This window comes from Gallus gallus, chromosome 1 (assembly GCF_016699485.2).
Source record: "Gallus gallus isolate bGalGal1 chromosome 1, bGalGal1.mat.broiler.GRCg7b, whole genome shotgun sequence".
NCBI lineage: Eukaryota > Metazoa > Chordata > Aves > Galliformes > Phasianidae > Gallus > Gallus gallus.
Window position 1 is genome coordinate 119,075,960 of NC_052532.1, and position 14,605 is coordinate 119,090,564.

Below are 14,605 nucleotides of genomic sequence, written 5' to 3' on the forward strand. Positions count from 1 at the left end.
TTTCAACCCCCCTACTATGTGCAGGGTCGACAATCACTAGACCAGGCTGCCCAGAGCCACATCCACCCTGGCCTTGAATGCCTCCAGAGATGGGGCATCCACAGCCCCCTTGAGCAACCTGTTCCAGTGTGTCACCACCCTCTGTGTGAAAAACTTATTCCTAATATCCAACCTAAACCTCCCCTGTCCCAGTTTAAAACCATTCCCCCTTGTCCTATCACTATCCACCCTCGTAAACAGCCGTTCCTCTTACTGTTTATATGCTCCCTTCAAGTACTGGAAGGCCGCAATGAGGTCTCCCGGGAGCCTTCTCTTCTCCAAACTAAACAAGCCCAGTTCCCTCAACCTTTCCTCATAGGAGAGGTGCTCCAGTCCTCTGATCACCATCAATAATCAACATCATCAATGATCAACATAAATACCTTCTCTCTCTCTCTCTTTTTTTTTTTTTTTTCTTAATTACTGTTGTTGTTCCTCTAATTTGCAACAGTGCTCAACACGCTATCTTGTAAAAAAGAAATCAAAGGTCCACCGAGACAGAACATGAGGAGTATCAGTGACAACGTTACAGATCTCACAGACCACATCAGTGCCACCCCAGTGCTCCCAACCAAATGTCTGTCAGTGAGAGGGAGAGGCCAGCCCTGCAAAGCCCTACGGCACAAGGCAGCAGCAACTCAACACCAGCTTCTGGGATTGTCTGAAAAGACACACCTGTGGTCAAATAGTATAAATTTCCATTCAATATTTTTTGCCTTTCTGGATTTACTTAAAAGTAGTTATTTTCTAAAGAAAATAATTGCAGATTACATTAGGAGAAGTTTCCTATGCTACCAGACATTTGGCTTGCTGCCTCATATTCTTTAAAAACACACGAACACACACACGCACACACACACTCACCATATCCTCAATTCCTTGTTTGCCACATTAGGAATTCCCTGCTATGTTTAAATTGACAGCCGTTCAGAAAATAGCCGCGCTGGAAAACCTTAGTGCCGTAAATTAGTCTCAAGTAGGTGTCTCACTGGGCCAGGATCAGCACAGAGACTTAATCTGCAACTAGTTTCCACACACTCAAATTAAATTGAAAAGGCCTGAAAGCCATGTTCACAAATAATTTATGTAATTTAAATCACCTCCCTTGCAGTGCTGAGATTTAGGAACATTTGCAGAGTTTTTTGGTTTTTGATTTATTGCTTCCTGCATGGTCACTTGAGAAAAAAATCCAGCTGTATATCATCACTCTGCAGACTTCAGACAAAGTGAAAGAAACTATTTAGTTCAAAATCAACATTCACCATGGGTCACGGGTACTGATTTACTTGCCACGGTAAAACTTCCAGTTTTGAATTATTCACCGCATTTCAATGGTAAGACAGTCGAGCTCCCAAACTCTTAACTAAGGTCACCAATCAAGATGGAAAAATTCTGCAGGAACTCAAATAGCTGTGCAGGAAATTTTATGGTAAGTGAAACACATTTAGTAATTCAGAGACATTGCAAGCTTGACCTAACGGAAAGCTGAAGCAGTTACAGCTTGAAATATAATTGAATTACTATTCTTATAAAAGCGGCCACAGTCAAACCATTTCTTTCTCCATTTTGAAAGACTTCAAGAGACAACCAGTATTCAAAATGGTTGTATCTAACTTTTTAAATGTGCCTGCAGTTAAAAATGAAAGGTATCATTCAAATCAGGGATGGTCTAGTGCAGAAAGGACTGGCTAACTCGTTCTATCATAGGATCATAGAATAGCGTGGGTTGGAAGGGACTCCAAGGATCATCAAGTTCCAACCCCCTAATCATAGAACCATGGAATATCCAAGTCGGAAGGGACCCACACTGACACCAACCCCTGGCTCCACACAGCACCACCCCAAATCAAACCCTATGTCTGAGAGCGCTTGAACGCTCCTTCAACTCCTTGAACTCAGGGCCGGACCCACTGCCCTGGGCAGCCCATTCCATGCCCACCGCCCTCTGGTGCAGACCCTGTCCCTAACCCCCAGCTGCCCCTCCCCTGACACAGCTCCATGCCGTTCCCTCGGGCCCTGTCGTTATCACAGAGAACAGAGCTCAGCGCTGCCCCTCTGCTTCCTGTGAGGAGCTGCAGCCGCCATCAGACCTCCCCTCAGCTCCTCTGCTCTGGGCTCATGAAACCCAAGGGCCTCAAGCCACTCATGTGTCTTTCCTTCTGGACCTTTCACCATCTTTGTAGCCCTCCTTTGTACACTCTAATAGTTTTATGTCCCTGTTATCTTGTGATGCCCAAAACTGCACATAGTGCTTGAGGTGAGGCTGCACCAACACGGAGTAGAGCAAGAAAAGTAGACCTTCATCCTCTACAGAACTGTTCTGTAAGGAATCAAGAAATTTTAACCTAAACCACAAAACTATGCTTTTAACACATCTTTGGCCACCTTCAATTCTCTTCTGTGTGTTCCCTTACAATGCATGAAACCCCAATGTGTCTGATATCCAAGGTAAAGGATACTGGAGTTTTCAGTGTGCCAGGATTTTACCCATTTTGTAATAGGTTCCATATGTGGTTTGGGAAGTCCACTGAGAGCAGACAAAGAAAACCAAGCAACCCTCAAGCAAAGGATGGGAAAGAAACTGAAAGTGAAATCTTACAAAATCTTACAAAAACTAGAATTTTAACTGTCACATTAAAATTTATGAATGTAAAAGAACCCTGAAATGCACACTGTTTGTCCTGTTCCTTCAATTAACCAAACATGAGTGCAAAAAGAGTGCCACCCAGTAGTTCTCAGCTATTTTCCACTGACACACTCTGCCATTGCTCTCTTTGCTGTTCACCATTAAAGCATCAAAAACCTTCACCATTACATAAAATGTTCTCCCTTTTCTTGAAATTGAGATCTGCAAAGTCCTATGCTCCTGTGTGTCTGCAATCTCAATAATAATAATAAGGAAACAACAACAATAACAACAAAACGGCTTTACTCTCAAAACTGGCAATGCTTAATGACAGCTTCAGTAGACTGTACAGCTACACCTACCACTTTCTGGTAAGACAAAATTAATTCTTACCCTTGCTGCCTATTATCGGCTGCAAGATCTTCTATGTCTATTGGCCCTGAACAAAAAATGAAGATTGAAGATACCCTTGGGTAATCAAGGCCTTGTGCATGTCTTTGCACAAATACTCAAACTCCCTTACTGCCAAAAGCTTGGGAACATTCAGGAACCAGGAAACAGATTAGATGTTTGAATAATTTATTTTAAACAGCATCATTTTTAATATATTGTCTGAATAAATACTTCCATCTCTATCACACCATCAAAGAATATCAAATATGAAAAATGTGGATCTCTGGCCAAGTCATGTTATCACTCTGAGATTAACAGATTTCTTTAATACAATAAATATTTCAGAACATGTAACTTGCTTAATAATCATCTCCTTATGGGTTTTTTTTTAATCTATTGAGTCAAGCAGGGCCATTTCCAATAGTATGAGGCTCCATTCAGATGTCTTTAAGAAAAAGAGGTTATATTGGCTTCCAAGATCTGGTTAGCCATATATGTTACCCAGTGCAAAAAAATCATTGTCTTGGCAAAATTTTGAAAGCAAGGATGTGGTCACCCACAAATTAATAACTGGAAGTGTCCAGCTAATTTAATGAATTAACTCAAGCTAAAGCGCAAACATATATAGAGGCTGAAGTTATGCCTTGTTACTTTGGTTAACAATATGATATCCAACACTATTTATTTATTTTTAATTACCACGAGCATATTTTGGAGATTTTATTCAATAAAAGTTAATGAGGAGATAAAAATTTTATATTAAATCAACTCCTCTACTCCACCAAACATTTCACTTTTTTCCCCTGTACTGTGGTAAGGAGCAGTTCAGGCCATCTGTTAATGTAATTATCAGGCACTTCATTACACCCCTTTTTTGATAAGGCGCTTCCAGAAAGTAAATACTTCTCACTTAGATGTTTCTTTCTTTGTCTTGTACTTTCACAGCTAGGGATTAGCAACTTCTAAAGGGACTGCAATAAGAAAGCCATATAAAATGTGGCATAGCATGATGTCCTTGATTAGGCACTGTAAAAAGAGGAAATTAAGGATGAGAGTCACAGCTTGCTACTCTATATTCAATTAGATCTGTCTTATATGTGGCTAAGGTTCATGCAGGATGTGCAGTTATCTAATACAGCCTTATCCTGGCAGCAGAATAATTAGAATGCAAAACATAACTTAAAACAGCCTCTGGCAATATTTTTTCTTTTGGTTGTGACATCTTCAGCAGACTTAAAACAGCACTCATCAGATTGTATCCCATGTTGAAATTCCAAACTCATATTCTGAAACTCAATGCAGCTTTTAAAATGCTTAATGATGTGAGAATTGAATATTGTGCGGTTGAAGAAAACAAGTCGAAAAGGGCTTTGATCCTATACACACATATGTACAAAAACTAACAGAAAAATAAATGCTATATTCAAACACAACATTCTAAAAGTGTTCTCTGTTCTGTGGTGAACAAAAAGCAGACTAATAGCTCAATAATATGCTCAAGGTATGTGACGCTCAGGCACACTGACAACGATAATGAATCTTGCATGTGTCCCTTCTTTTATGTGATGTGGTTTTAGTGGAGATTATGAAATCTTGTCAGTTTTATCCTACTAACAGTAATCACCATCTTTTTTTTCCAGTTTGCAGAACTTCCCGATGAGAGACGTTGCTGCAGAGTATAGCACAAAGTCAAGTCATATACAAATTAAAATACTTCTCTTCCTACACTCTTCCACTCGAGGCTATTTTTTATCCGGACATATCCTTAAAAAGCCTTCTTTTTCACTGATGATAGTTCAGGTACTTCAACAACAAGCTAAACTGCAACTTGTAGGGAACAACTTCTATATCTGAAAGGTTTCAAATTGCCTCCTGCTGAAATCTAGCTAACTGTATTGGGAAATATCACTATTTTTGACTTACTTCTTATATTCTTTTTCAGCAATTATTCACTGTCAGAAACAGAGTGCTATCATAGACCAATGCTCATCAGTTTCTGGATCTTCAGTATGAATTCAGTACTTCTACACCACTGGACTCCTAGTCTACTTAGTTTACTGCAAGGAGGAAGGAGTTCAATTCCTGCTGCTTTTCCCATGATATAAGAAATATCCTTTTGTATCATCATTCTTAAACTGTAGGGTTGACAGCAATTAGAATCTTAGAACAACTAAGGTTGGAAAAGACATCCAAGATCATCTAGTCCAAACATCCACCTACCACCAACATTTCCCAACTAAACCATGTCCCTTAGTACAACATCCAAACTTTTTTTTAACACTTCCAGGGACAGAGCTTCCACCACGTCCCTGGGCAGCCCGTTCCAGCACCTGACCACTCTTTTGGAGAATTTTTCCTAATATCCAACCTGAACCTCCCCTGGTGCAACTTGAGGACATTCCCCCTTGTCCTATCACCAGTTATGTGAGAAAAGAGGCTGACCCCCACCTTACCACAACCTCCCTTCAGGTGGCTGTAGAGGGCAATAATGTCTCCCCTGAGCTTCCTCTTCTCCAGACTGAACAATCTCAGCTCCCTCAGCTGATCCCCATAAGACTCGTGCTCCAGACCCCTCACAGCTTTGTTGCAATTCTCTGAACATGCTCACGGGCATCGATGTCCTTCTTGCAGTAAGGGGCCCAAAACCAAATACAGCACTAGACTTTACCAGAAGTGAGTACAGGGAGACGATTTCCTCCCTGGTCCTTCTGGACCTGGGTACACTGCTGGCTCACATTCAGCTGAACATCGACCAACACCCACAAGTTCAACACCCCAGGTATTTTCTTCCTCCCCCAGTTCTGCCTCTGTTATAATAAATTTTCTTTCAGTGTTATTTTCAATAAAGAAAATAATAATATACTTAAAAGAGAACATGATATCATGCAATAAGCTGAAGGGAGTGTGGAATTTTTATGCATTTCAATGCTATCCACTTAACAAGCAACACTGAAAAGCCAGCTAAACACTTTCATAAATGACATATTTACCCTTCAGCTTGAGGTCCACACTATGCCGCAGCCAAGGGTATACACCATAGTTTGACATGTCTTCGGGAATAGGGTTGTTATATATCCAGCCATCACATGCGAATCGATAAAAGTTGTCACAAGGATCTACAGATTGATTTATCTTGCTTAAGACTGCAGCAGCTGTAAAAAAGGATACCACATAAATGTTATGGCACTTCTTTACCTAAACTGAGAATTATATGAAACCAAAACCCAGAAATGATGATTAAACAGTTTCTGCAATGTGATGCTGTCCTCACTTGGAGCTAACTCTGGCTATTCTAGTACTGATGAATGTCCTGATCTCTGCTCTTTCTAAAACAGCAGCAAGAATAACACCCAGCTTGTCTAGCATCTAACAATGCTTGCATAAGACTCAGAAAAAGACAAAATATCTTTTCAATGAATTCTCGAGTGCTTTAAGAGCAATGACCACTGAACCTACAGGAAAGTGACCTGCTGGGGCCAGACACCTGAATTCAGACTCTCCACTGTTGCCATAATGGAATTACGTGCCTGAGGAATACAGTGGTGATAAGTATCAAACAAATTAGCTTACCAAAAATTATGCACTGTTTATCTTTAGCTCAATAGCTGCAAAACACATCAAGTTCTGATTGGCTGTTCACTGGGAGAGATAAGTGTAGCATTTTCTGCTCCTTTCTGTGACTACCTCCCCAACAGTTGCTATTGCAGGTGAGACTCATTAGAAGGAGATGAGTCTGACAAGCTTGATAAAAAAAGCTTCTCTGTATGTAAACAAATGTTCACACATTATAGAGATTATGGCATAAATCTATGTGGGTAAAGTAACAAAGAATATGAAGATACTTGACATTTTCTTCCTAAATAACCATGTGTTTTGAGGATTATCTAAATTAATTAATTAAATAGGAAAATTGCCTACCAGAACACCTGATAACTTTTACAGACTTTACAGTACTGGTTCTTGCATTCAGTATTTTTACGTAGAATACTTCCTATGATATTTCTGTGTCTCAACTGTAGTTCCACTTCTCATGCTAGAAACTCTGAGACTGACTGCATTAAATAATTTTTGGTCTGCTATGTATACAGTCTATGTATGTAGACCCACAGAGTTTTATCAGGATTTCAAATACAAGTGTTGTTTTAATGTGGTTCAGAATGGAAATAAATATTCTTAGAAGCTCACACAATATCCACTTTGTTTCAAATGAAATGAATCTAGGGGCAGGTTTCCAGATGTGGTAACTATTGTTTGATCTTTGCTCTCATTGCATCCAATGAAAGACTCTCATTGATTTAGAGGGAGTAAAGCTGTCAAGATGACGAGAACAAAATGAGACTTAGGTCCTACCAAACCTGATCTCTTTAGCTCACATTTCACAGTACCAGATGTCCCAGCTCCATGAGGTTTACAACATGCATACCTGTGTGAGGAAGAGCCTACTGATATAGAAATAGTTTCAGATTTTGAGCTGTGGTTCCTATATTGCAGACATGCACACCTATGTAAGATCTGACCCTAAAACACTTCTGTGCAGAATTCACTTGAATATTTTCTAATTACTGAAAAAGATGAATAAAAAAAGGTTGAGAGACTCTACATTCGGTTCCTCTAATAAAAAATAGAAGCAAACCCAACAGGAAACTTTGGTTAACCTGGATAGAATAGAACTAAAGCAGTTAAAAACAGGAAGTTGAGTTGCAGAAAATATACAGATCTGCAGTAATTTAGACAACAATCTTTTTTAAAAAGTTCTTATTTTTTACCCTAATTATTAATTAAACATCACGAGTGAAAAGAAATATGGAAAAACAATATAAATATCTCATTAACATACTGTGATCATGATGTAATGGATAAGAGACAGCTTTTGCTTACCAGCTTCAATGCATTCTGCAGTCAAACAGTACTGTTGCTTTGGTTGAAACTTTATAAAACCTTGGCTAACTGCAAAATAGAAAACCATAGTGAGATTGTCTGTCATTGATTTTGACCATTTGAGACAGATATTGTATGCTTGATTGTTCAAATGTCAGTGCAAGCTCCGGCCCTAATGCATCTCCAGCCACAGTGATTTAGAATAACGTGCATTAGGTGAATAATGCATCTCCTAAAAATTATATAGGTTGCTCCCAAAGTAATTCCTCTTATTTATTTCCATGGAAATTGCAACAGATACAAAGAGCACAGTAACACTATTTGATAAAGCAAATTCTCAGATACTGAACACTATTTTTCATCATAGTTACCACCATTTAGTGCATAGTTATGCACTTTTGCTACTGATGAACAAGAGCCTTTATGACACGCTCATAAAAGTCTGCATGGCCCTCCAGAATGTAGCTTGTCTTTCCCGTGGCTGCCACCAACACTGAAACAAACAACCCACCCCTCACTGTGTTCACATCCACTGTTTAGTCTTCAGAAATATTCAGCAAGTGTTGATGAATGTCAGTGAGTGCCAGTTTTTCTGCATTAAGGAATTCAGTGACATGCTTTTGCTTCATCGCCACGTTTACTTCCACGTCAGATGACATTGTATCAGACAGCCCCTCTGCTGCCATATGTCACACAGGAACAAAATCTGATGGAGTATTGGTGGGAAGATTCAACCTGTACTGCCATACCACCAACAGCTGCCTCTGACATGTGGGCCAAAATAATAAAATGAGAGGCATTACTTTTGGAGCTGTCCTCATATTTTCCTCTCTTATGCCTGATTCCTCAACTTCAGCTGTATTTGTTCTCAGGCAACATGGAATAAGGGTACTCCACGTCATGTAGTCCATTTGCCCAGTGCCTGGGCAGTGAGCACCATCACAGTACAAGCAATCCATCCCCACTGTTGGTCTCTGAACATGGAGATACCTAGCCATCTTCTGCAGGGCTTTCCCTGCTGCAGCTCCTTCTGCAGCAGTGCTGCACTACCTGGCTCCATTGGCATCTTTGGTGTCCCTTCATTATTGTTTGGAATAAGCTGAATTGTCAACGACTGCAGTAAAAACCTTGGTTTATAAGCCAAAGTGCAGTGTCTGCATGAGCTGGCCTCTGAAGGTGCTGGTAGTTTATTCACTTCCAAAAACTTCACTGACAAGAGCTATGGAATACTCAGTTAATTTTGGACCTCTTTCAAAAATGTGCTTTTTCACAGCCACTGAAATTTAAATACGATTGCTTATTTGAGACACTCCTGTCAGGCAGCAAATATGCAGATAATTGATACTTGGGATGAAGATAGGAAAGAGTCCCAAGGGGCAGATGAAATAAGATTCAGTAGATGTGCTCAGTAGACATAAAGAAATATCTCACTATCTCCATTTTTTTATAACTCAATCCGTAGCAAGAACAAAAACAGAAACAAAAGCAAAACGGTATGCAACTATTTCATGGTGTTATGATGATGGCTATAAAGTTTTCTTGTAGTTCAGAAAGAATAGAGATGTGAGAAGGTAACACAGAAAAATTCTAATGTTAAAGAAAACCCCAAAGGCTAGAACTTCATAGCTCAATCATTTCTTAATGACTATTGAAGACTGCAATAAACCAGTGAAAAACAACATCTCAAAAACTACTTCTAGGTGATCTGGCAATTAGCCAAGAAAAGCACTAGGTTTTGAAACAAAGAAAGATTGTAATCAGAATACTAAGGAACAGGAGAAAACAGAGAAGGGTAGGTCTCCAGAAGACAATTTTGAGCCATGTAAACTACAAATAATGGATAATGTGCCTATTACTGAATAGTTTTCCAAAAGCATCACACTCCACCCAATTCATGGGGATTTGCTTTTTGCCTCTTAAAAGTTAACCTTTCAGAACTCACCCAGGTCTTGAAGGTTTGCTAGACTTTTTCGTAACAAACTAGAAAAAAGAGGGAATTTCCCAGGCAGTCTTTGCACTTGATGAGAATTGAGGGAGAATGAAAAAGTGTCAGCAAAGATAAATGATTCAAAGCAGTCCTCACGGTTCTGATACTACAGGCATCCAGAAAAGAGGAGGGGGCTGTCAGGGGATTTGGCCTGTTCTTTAGTGTCAATGGTACAAGCAAGTAATGTCAAAGAAAAATCTACGGTTGTCCCAGATCTTTCTGGGAGCTGTAGGACTTATCAGGAGAGCAAGCAAAAGAAGTAGGAGAAGGCAACGTTCTGCTTCTCAGACTGAAGAAAAATGACGGGGAATTGTTTCAGGTTCACCAGAAACAGCAAGTTATGTGAATTAAATGAAAACTGAAGAAAAAAAGTCATCACCTGGTGCCTGAAATGTTTCAGATGACCAGGAAATAGTGGCTTCCCTTTCTGTTTGACAAAGCTAAAAAGGAGTTAAACGCAAACTTACAAACAAAACAATGTCAAAATGAAACACTGGAGACATTTCACTGACAAAATGTTAGAACAGTTTAATTATTTTCCATTGTGCTTTTGGTTGAAATCTTCTGACAATTTCTAAACAAATTCTAAAAACACTTTGGTTGACCCAAGGCAAGCATTTATATTTTCTTAGCCATTAGGCCAATGAAAATTTTGATACTAAGTTTGATACAGAAAGGTCTTAACACACTTAAAAACAGTCCATGAGAACTATTATATTTGCTTAAATTTTCATGTCTGGTCCATGGATAAAGGTCATATCTCTGATAATCCACTGTAGTAAACTTCTGTTTCTTTGTACAAGCAATATGTAAACAAGTAACTTAGTTCTAAAAAAAGAACAAGGTTTCACCATTACTTCCTGGTGTTTGATATCATATTACTTAAGGGAAAAATGCTATTTTTCACATAAAACCAATGCTTTGCATTACCAAGGTGAAAATCCAATCCTGATCATTATAAAGGGTTTTATTGAATTTTATTGAACTGAGTGGGATTCTCCACATACACAATAGTTCCTTCTGTGCAAGTGTTTGTGGAATTGATTCTACAACAGAACGCTATCTGAGTGAGAGCCTGCTGCTTCCATGATTTGCTAGAAAACTCAACACCACTTTCTCTGTTGTGACTATAAATGAAGTGTACCTTTCAAACAACATCATAAAAGATGGGAGGGAAGCAAAAAACTTTTTGTAGAAATTAAGTTTCCCCAGGTCTGGGAAAATTGGTCTGAAGAAATGAAAGGTTTGTCAGAACTATCCTAAAAGAGGATCGGTCTCTACAAGCTTTTGCAGAGTATTGCTTTCTATTCACTGTCTAATTGTTTCTGGGTGCACTTATACCCATAGGTATATCCTTCCAACATCCTATATTCCAACAAAACCAACTTAACAATGATTTCAAATCCCAGAGATAAAATAATAATGCCTTCTCTATTTTGTCAAGTAACAGCTAATAAATCCGATTGAAACATTTTAGTTTCTTTCCAGATGCGCCTCATGATTTTTGCAAAGACGTCTTTGCGATTCATCGTAGAAAAACAGAAACATCTAAAAAATGTGCAAGCATATGCATTACTCAAGTTTTCTATAGGAATTTTAGCCAATCCATAATGAAAACCAAATGAAGGATTACCCAACAGATTCCATAAAATGTGTGCAATACAGATTGATTTTCAGGAAACAGAGAATTTTAGTCCACGTTGGTCACAAACTGCCAGTTTGTAATCGGCATTACCAATATTCATATTCTTACCCTTTTCTTCCCGTTCTGTGAAAGAATCCCATTCCAGCTAGAACACATTCTACTGAGTATTCGAATTTAAACTCAGCTTTCAATAGTTACACGAGCTCACAATGCAGCTTCTAGCTCTAACATTCCCCACACCAAAAAAAATCTCTTTGCTGACACACTTCAGGGTAAAAAAATAAAATGGGGAAAAAGAAAAGACCAGGATTGTCACTGTAACACAGTGCAGGGCACAAACGCTTGCATGGGTTACCCTCATACCAAGCCTGGACCTTCTCACTTACCCAAGAAAAGTGCGGTGCCAAGTGCAATGGTGCCAGCCACGAACACGCCGAGGGCGATCCGCGTGGCTTTGTTGGCTGCTCTCCTGCTCGCTGGTACCGTCTCCCCTTCCATCGGGATTTGGCTGGGATGTGTTCGCTCTTGAAGAAGCCTGGTTTTGCTCTGCTGCTGTTGTATCAGGAGCTCAACTACTCGCAAGCTGCATCCCTCAGCTCTCCTCCTTCTCTCTTCTATTTACAACTTCAGGTTTCTGTTGTGAACCATTTCCTAGGCACTTCCTGCTCTCTCCCTCTCAAAACAAAACCATGCAGTTGTAAAATAGTGGCTGTCTTCCGTGCTTCCCTCTGACCAGGACTAGGGAAGGCAAGCAGTGACCACTCTATTTACAGCTCCTGCTGCCTGTAAAGTCTCTATGAGCCAATCGCTCAGCAGTCCCCTTTATCAAGAGTTCAGAGCACGAAGATTTCACAATGTTGCCGAACAGATGTTTTAGCTACTCTAACGTATAGCCGTAGAGCCTTCACAATCAAAGCAGGATTTCTGACAACTTTTACAAACACAAGACTGATGGAAGATTTTTGTTTTCCTTTGTGCTTATTTAAAAGGCAATTTGCTGACTAAAGCTCTCTTGTCCTAAACCACTCTTGCTGCATTGTGTGGCTTCACCAGAAGCGATATTCGCCCAGTGGACAAATCCCTTTTTAAAGCTTCCTAGGAGCTCTTAGAATATCGTGTAGCATTTTATTTTGGGAATTTGGTATGTGACGCTCTGTGCCAAAAATCACAGTCATGCAGCAAAAGCAGTAATCAGCACAACCTACAGAATAGTGCTCGTTTAAGAGCTGTTTTTTTTTTTTTTTTTTTCCAGGCAAGATATTTCAGTCCTTGCTGATATGCAATGAACAGTAGGAGAGGAACCTATACCTCCAAGTCAAGTATCACTATGAACTTAGTGGAAAGCATCTATTTGGCACTTTAAGTTAGGAACTGGGGGAAAAGTTATTTGTACGGATTTCCCAGTTTCAGGCTTAGACTTGACAATCTTCTCTCTAGGTGGCAAGGTTTCCCCATTCCATTCATAACAAAATTTTGGAGTGAATTCCCTAATATGACTGTGACATTCAGCCCTGTGAAGAACTCTCAGTTTCTCCAGAGCTGGACTCGTATAAAACAGAAGGATGCAGGGAGAGGCAGTGACACATCCACACTCTCAACAATTTGTGCCTGAGTTAATTCTATGCTGAGTTCTTATCTCAGCCAAAAATCACTCTGATTAAAAACACAACAAAACACAACAAAACAAGACATATAAGGAGAGAAGACAGGCAAGGTGCATCTGATGGCAGAGTTACCAGCCTGGGGAAAAAAAAAAAAAAAAGACCAAATTAAGTGTTGTGAGTGCTTGCACACAGGTTTACCTGGATCCCAGATGAGCATGAATGGAAAACTCAATCCATCTACAAGAAGATTTGGATTTGGAAGGTTCTCCAAGCCTTCTACAGCCTGGCTGAGGTCATGCGGGGAAAACACTCATTGCTGACCCTTGTTCCCATCCAACAACAGGATGCAGGAGGCCATTCTCATCTCTGCTCATCCCAGACAGGAAAAAATGCATTTATTTCATTTCACCTGCCTGCTTGTCCCTTATTTATCCCATATGTCCAACAGCTGAGAAAGAAGAGGGAAATGACAGTGTCAGGGAACGAAGAGAATCATGTTCCCATCTGTAAAGAGTTCCATTTGATGTGTGAATGACTTCAAGGGCATGAGCAGATCCCTGGTTTATAAACAATCGCTGGTACAACTCTGTCACCAGCACAGCTGAGAATATAATTTTAAGTGACATCGGTGCTATTGAGACTTCATGTACAAATCGCCACGAGTCTCAGAGGGGCTGTTAAAAGGTCAGGGTGCTGACACAGAAAATGCATGGACATGTTGTGATCTCACCATTTGATCAACTTCACCCATTACCCAAACACCAAGTAGATTTCAATAGGAAGCCCTTGGCAAGAATTTCTGATTGTTTTTGTGAGTTTCCTTCAATATCAGGATTAAACCACAGATACTGAAAATACTAAACAGCTATTAGACCTGTGAATACCTTCCATCACCTTTATATCCTAACTGATCAACACTAAATCATCATATCCCTACTCACTCAGATTCCCTCTTAAAGACTTAAAATCTGGTATTCTAGAGAAGTAAATACTTACAGACTAGTATGTGCTGAATGAATACCATGCTCTATCAATGTCTCACTGACAGCATCTTGTTTCAAGGTAAGATCTCTTCCTAGGACAACATCAGACCAGAAATCAAGAATAGCTTTCAGTGGTGCAAAGCAGAAACAAGTTATTTTCCAGCTCTCCCTGGGAGACTGGGATAAAGATAAAGGGGCTGGAGAATTCAGTCCCCTTTTCCAAATAAGTGCCTTAGCCAAAGCAACGTTGAAGGCAATGAGAGCATGGAGGAATTCTGACAAGAACCACGCAGCTCCAACTACAGAATGCCCCTGGATAGTCAGACCCGGGCAGTGCATGATCCTTCTGGCAAGGAGTCACAAATCAGCTGCCAGCAGCCAAATGACTTCTCTAAGCTGGGGTTTGTGGGCTTATTTACAATGTGGCATCATGTCAGTGTCCTTCCCTCT

At 39.9% G+C, this 14,605-nt stretch overlaps 1 protein-coding gene across 1 annotated transcript in view; it reads right to left on the reverse strand.

Annotated features, from left to right (window-relative positions):
• Positions 1-12,308, reverse strand: part of PHEX (phosphate regulating endopeptidase homolog, X-linked) — a 95,358-nt gene extending 83,050 nt beyond the window's left edge. Inside the window, exons 1-3 of the mRNA NM_001397884.1 lie at positions 11,955-12,308; positions 7,937-8,005; positions 6,049-6,210 (exon numbers count right to left, since the gene is read on the reverse strand). Coding sequence (NP_001384813.1) covers positions 6,049-6,210; positions 7,937-8,005; positions 11,955-12,066 — 343 coding nt within the window. The 5' untranslated portion in view covers positions 12,067-12,308. The remainder of the gene's footprint in view (positions 1-6,048; positions 6,211-7,936; positions 8,006-11,954) is intronic.
• Between the last annotated feature and the right edge of the window lie 2,297 nt (positions 12,309-14,605).